The sequence below is a fragment of the Carassius gibelio genome, chromosome B1, assembly GCF_023724105.1.
Source record: "Carassius gibelio isolate Cgi1373 ecotype wild population from Czech Republic chromosome B1, carGib1.2-hapl.c, whole genome shotgun sequence".
NCBI lineage: Eukaryota > Metazoa > Chordata > Actinopteri > Cypriniformes > Cyprinidae > Carassius > Carassius gibelio.
In genome coordinates this window covers 33,415,819-33,422,160 of record NC_068396.1, presented here as the reverse complement: position 1 = coordinate 33,422,160, position 6,342 = coordinate 33,415,819, and the positions used below count along the sequence as shown (strand labels likewise).

The window sequence follows — 6,342 nt, the reverse complement described above, 5'->3', positions numbered from 1 at the left end:
AGTTAGAATCTAGATTTGGCATTAAGCAACAGAACACCCAGAAGCCGACCTGGAACAAAGATTTGCTCTAAGGCTGCGAGAGAAACCCGCTTCGAGCGATCACGGACTGCGAGAAAACACCGGCTCCCACACTCAAATAAATAACTTTCACTTAGCTCTCATGCTTATGATGTCAGACTTTTCTTAGAATCAGGTCCCAAACTAATACTTGAATGTCGAAATGCTAAACATCAATTACTTTATTAGAAATCAGTTACTATATTGAGCTCATTTCAGAGTTCTGTTGATGTGAATGAGTTTAGCATCTCTTGTATAATGTAGGCTACTTTAGGCCCTTGGCAGCTTCAGTCTGTGCTACGTTCTGTGAACAAAATCCAAATCTAATGTAAGTGTGCACACTAATATAACTCGTAGACACATGTCTGACTTTTACACAAAGAAAGCAACGGACTTTGTGAAGGAGGTGTTCTGGTATTGAGTGTCAGTGGGGGGACACATCAAATAATGAGCGGAATACAGAGCCAGTCACAGAAACTCACACTTCACTCTCCTCCCGCTTTCCATCTCCGTTTGCGCAAGAAACGGAAAGTCGATCGGTTTTTCTCTAAACGCCCCTCTCTCCGCGTCCGGGTCTCTGTCTCTCTCTCTCTCTCCCGTGGGCGGAGGAGGAGGTGACAAGGGAAACCCGTTAGTTCCTCCTCTGTTGCGTCTATATAACCCTCTGATGTCTCCCCTCGAGCAGAGCTGCACCTGCCGTGGATGTATAGCGCTTTAATCACATGCCGTTCCTCGAGATGTCCGCGTCCGCAGATGTTGAGAGCCAGTCGCCCGCCGCGCGCTCTCGAGGCCGGTGTCTGGACACCTTCCTCACCGTGTCCGTGATCGCGCTCTTCATCCTGTTCGTGGGAGCGGGAGTGGGAGCGCTGTGCTTCGCTCAACACATCGAGAAAAAGATCGACGCGCGGCCGACGCGAGACTTAGACGGATCTGCTGACGCGTTGGTCGCGTCGACCGGAAACGCGTATAAGGTGAGTCTGCTGGATTTAAATTAATTTATACCATAATATTGTGACATGTGTGCCATGGCTTTACCATGATTGGAAGAGTTTAGTTATTCAAAATAGATTTAAATAAATTGCAAATACCATCAGATATTTACGTTTATCTGTATAGCGCATTTTGCATAAATTTAATATGATTAAGTAACGTTTATCAGTTGACAATAACAGTTGTTGATATAACGTTAGATAAAGGTTCCAATTAGAGCGACTCTTTGATTAAAGATTGTTTCTACCCAAATTTGGGTTATGGACTAACCCAACTTTTAGGTTAAAAATTGAATTTAAAAATGTAACAACAGCTCGGTTAGTCCATATTTGATCCAAAATTGGATTGAACAACTCAGCATTTTTTATAGAGTAACAACAATACACTTTTTTTTAAAGTGTCATTTTTTTTTTAAATTACATAAAGCAAACAGATTGATGCCAAAGGTGTTCAACAAAGCATTTTTTTAAAAGAAGAAAAAACTGCATCTGTGTTGTGGTGTTTAAACCAAGCAGCCAAAACACTGATCTGAAGAACACGTAGCTGATGTTTTCTTTCCTCTGTCTTCTTTTTTCTAGATGCAGAATTTTGTTTACCTGAGGGCCACTGAAAGTAAGTTTCACGCCATTATATTTCACATTTTGAACTTTAAGAATGCTAGAAAAAATCTTGGAGTCTCATACACAGTGAACTCGTATTGAACCCGGAAAAAACCTTAGCACATCGACTTCCTCTGTTAAAGTCCTGGGACTGAGCGTGTCTCTTTGTCTCCGCCCTGCAGGTGAACTCAAATCAGGTGTGATGGCGTGGGAAACTTTCGCTTATGGAAAGGGTCAAACCATTGGCTCTCTCTACAGCTATGACATAAAACAGAATGTGCTGAACATCAAGGAAAAAGGAAGCTACTTCCTGTACGTCCAGCTCAACTTTACTTGCACTGGACAATGTACATCTGGCAAGTTCACGGTCAGTTTTTACAATAAGCACAACAGCGAGGAGCTCAGCTGCACCGTCTCGCTGCCTGAGTGGAACAAAGAAACGCCTCACAGTCAGACGTGTTGGCGAGTCGCAACCTTTCCAGAAAGTGAAAGCCGCCTCATGGCCAAATCACGGATTGAAGGCACACTAAACAACTGGAAACTGGTGATGAATGACTCTGGCTTTGGGATGTTTCTGGTGGACGGATTAGGAGCGCTGCTTCACACATGATCCGCAGAAGCCCGACCGAACTGCTTTGAGGCTGCTCGCGTCACTTCCTTCTACTCAGGACTTGTTTCTAATGCTCTAACAGACAGGACTCCACTAATGTCCACAGACTCTATTGGCTAATTTGGCAATGCCTTCAGCTACCAAAAAGAGTGTCTCTTTCACCTTTTAGCTACAATATTCAAATGCATTCTGCCAAATTTTGCAGATTTTACTCTACAACAAAAGCTCAGAAAATGCAACGACTTCTAGAGACTTTGACTGGGCTTGAACTTATAAGCAATGCTTCTTAAGCACTATTTATAATTTAAATATATTTATATGTGTAACGTAAAATATTTGCAATATTTATATTTGTATTTTGTGTATACTGTACATAGTGTGTATATCCACATCTGTAGACATCACTACGTGTGCGAGGCGTCTGACCGAACCCTTTCCTTCACTGATTGCATGTACTGTATTATTCTACTGATGTAGGTGCATCACAGAAATGATGAGTGAACTTTGACCCGCACATCAACACTAGTGCCTCGGTTGGGTCTGTACCCTTCGCCGTATGTTCAAGAACTCAAAAAGCTGCATGTGTGAATGTACATGAACATCTCTTCATGTGTTGTGCGTCTGGTGTGAAGGAAAGCACTGTATGAATGCTAACAAACTCAGGAACTCTAGAGATGAATGTAATGATGATTGTGTGAAATGCTTTATTTTGTAAACGGAGGATATAATAAAAATGCAAAAAGTTCATTTTACATAACTGTGGGCTGTTTGTTGAGGTGAGATGATGCTGCCGCTCTTCGGTGTTACTTATGTTGCAGTTTTATTTGAGCATCACCGGATGTTTCTTCCTAAAATAAAACAGTAGAACAGACACAGATGACTCAGAAGCTGGCATCCGGTATTGGTTGCAAAATTAAAATAAATATGTGTGTGTCCCTGCAGCACAAAAGCAGTCATGAGTAGCACAGGTATATTTGCAGCAATGGCCAACAATACATTGCATGGGACAAAAATAGCAATTTTTTTCTTTCATGCCCAAAATCAGTAGGATATTAAGTAAAGATCATGTTCCATGAAGATATTTAGTACATTTCTTACTATAAATATATCAAAACTTAATTTTCAGTTAGTAACATGCATTGCCAAGAACTTCATTTGCACAACTTTAAAGATAATTTTCTCAATGTTTTGAATTTTTTTTCAGATTCCAGATGTTTTTTTAGTATTTTATAAGTAGCTTATTTATTCAGCTTTAAGATGATGTATAAATGGGTTTGACTACTTTTGGATCACATGGATTTCACGCGGGCCAAATGTGGGCCGGATCTGGGCCAGAATTGCTTGCTGTCTGGGATTCAGGTAATTTGATGAGAAATGTTGGAGATCCTATATAAAAAATTCTGGGATTCCAGCTAATTTCATTGGAACATGAGGACAGAAATCTTCATTTGACTGCGTTTGATGTCTGAGATGCTACTGAGATCTGATGTGTGACTTTCCTATGACTAAATCTGATCAGACCCTGTGGGAGGAAAGTTCTGCTCTAAATCCAGGCCACTTCGCTCACGTCACTTTCTGTCAGAGGCGACAGAACAGGTTTCAGTCCTCACCACATACTGACACATCCGCTCGACACACAAACAAACAAACAGCCCGAGTTTGCTTGAGACCACATATATGTTTTCAGCAGATAGTGTAGAAGTACAAAAATGACTAAAGTTCCAGAGATGAAACAATGCATGTGTGTCAAGTTCTTCCAAATAAAACTTGCAGACACACTTCACGCTATGACATCATTGCTTTGTTTCTCTCTACCGGATGTAAAAGATTTGGGCATAGAGGACAGAGCATCCGGAAATGCCATTAGTCAGTGTGATATATATGACTGTAAGGCAGCAAAAGTGCAAGACTTCATGACACTGAATGTGCAGGAAAGGCTCCACCGAAGACATGCTCCACATGAGTCAAAACTGACTTTCCCAATCCACGCTCCTGATCTCGCTATCAGTGATTCGTCACTGCACACTGTTCCAAAGAGCAAAGAGTCTCTGCTTCTGATACAGCTATGATTTCTCTCTGATACCACTGATATCTTGTCCTGTTTCATCTGAAAAATGAGTGGTGAATGTAGAATGAGCTGTAAGTGACACTTCTCGTCAAGTGATTCTTCATAATGCTGACTGTTTGTAGTTGGTTTTTCTTTTCTAGTTAGTTAGGGTTGTGTTGTGGTTAGTTAAGAAATGTTTGCATCCTTTTAAAAAAAATAGTATTTTTCTCTGGCGCCTTCTTTTTTAACGCCTCCAGGTAGCTGTTTCTGGAAACCCTAGAAGAACTGTTTGACAAATTCACATGACTCAAACAAGAATGAAATCGGACATGGGCCATCTCATAAATGTTGTTTCAAAGTGTTAAAATGCCTATACATCAGGCTGGACCAGTCTTGTGCAGTCTTTCTCCCATTGGGCTAATATAATTGAACCGTATTAGTACTAGATGACTACCATCTTTGCTCAAGTTCACTCTGCAGTCAACTTAGTAGGAAAATAGAGGAAAATAAATAAAACATTATTTGAGCTTGTTTTTCAATAATACATTTATAAAATGACCCATATTAAATCTGCCAGCTATCAGATCTGGCCCATCTCCAGCATCTCCAGTTTCTCTGGAAATTGTTACAAGGCAGGAGAAGATCTGCATGACTAAAGACGTTGAGAAAGAGCCCAACCGCACATCTACTGTAACCACGTCCAGTAGTCTTCCTGTCAGAAGGGCCACGCTTCTCATCAGGCGCACACTTTGAGGAGGATTTCACTCTTTTTCGGCACAGTTACTGAGACTCATGACACATAATAAACAGTGCATGCACACGTAACATGATGATTTAAGAGATGTTTCACTGGATGTTTAGGTGGAGCCAGTGAATGTTAGATGTCGAGACCAAGAGAAGATGAGCCAGCTGGATTGAAACACCAGAGATTCTGCTTCCAAACAAATCTGCTCCAGCAGACGTCCTTGTCCTGCTATGACCCGCTTCAGAAATTAAAAACAGCTGAAAAATGTTGATGCATATTTGAACAGATCTGCAGCTGAGTCTCAGTGGTTCTCTTCTGCCATCTGTTGATGGATGTGGACAAGTGAAGCATTGGCTTGGTATTTTCAGCTCAGGAAACCTGCTGCATCTTTGACTGTCTTCTCAACAGGACCGGGACCTGCACTCTTAAAAATAAACCCAGCTAAAACTTTTTAATGTTCTGGGAATGTTTTCAGCGGCATGTTCTATTTTAGTTCCCAGAATGTTCTGCTAAAAGTTAGGATAACATTCTCCAAAAACATTCTAAAAATGTCTATTGATAACATTGTTACAACATTATTCTCTAACATTCTAATAAAGCTTCCCATCACACTAGACGTGGACTGACATTGCTCAGAAGTCAAATGTTGGTTGAAAGTGAAAACCCAACTTCTGTTTGGTGTCAAACTCTAGCGTAAATAACTCCAGAAACAGTATTACCAACTTCACTTATTATAAACAAGATTTATTTCTGTCATAAATGTAAAAAAGTTCTTATTGAGATTAACAGAGGTGTGAATAATAGTTTAGTTTGATGTCACCATTATGGTGATCAGTACTTAGGCAGTATGACTCTTTCATTTACGGTTCATTTAACTGCTGTAATTATGTTTGTTACAGCAAAAACAGTGAGAGATAAATATCATCAGATGAAGTTGGTTACTTGCTGATGTTACAAATGTTCAATTTGCAAAGCATTCTGGGTGCCATGTATGAGTTTTGTATGATGTACCCAGAATGCATTGCAGCATGAAGCACGTCACCATTGTTGAGATTCATACACTGAATCTTGATGTTTGTGTGACAAAGAAAGTTTTTTTTTTTCTTTAAACCCTTGAAATTATCTGCTTTAAATTCAGCTGGGTCTCAGGCTGTTGACCCATTGAGTCACTTTCATAAATATTATGCAGCTGACACCTTTCATTAGATTGGGTGACCAAATCACATAGGTAATGAAATATTAATCATCAGCCAGCAACCAGCGTTATCTAACCTAATGTTCTCCTGTTGTTTTT

At 40.3% G+C, this 6,342-nt stretch overlaps 1 protein-coding gene across 1 annotated transcript; it reads left to right on the top strand.

The window, feature by feature from the left end:
* The first annotated feature begins 378 nt into the window (after positions 1 to 378).
* Positions 379 to 3,127, top strand: LOC127949541 (uncharacterized). Its single transcript, XM_052546994.1, has 3 exons — positions 379 to 1,028; positions 1,626 to 1,659; positions 1,829 to 3,127. Exons 1-3 carry the CDS (start codon positions 780 to 782, stop codon positions 2,254 to 2,256), a joined length of 711 nt encoding a protein of 236 aa, XP_052402954.1. The 5' UTR covers positions 379 to 779; the 3' UTR covers positions 2,257 to 3,127.
* The last annotated feature ends 3,215 nt before the right edge of the window (positions 3,128 to 6,342 follow it).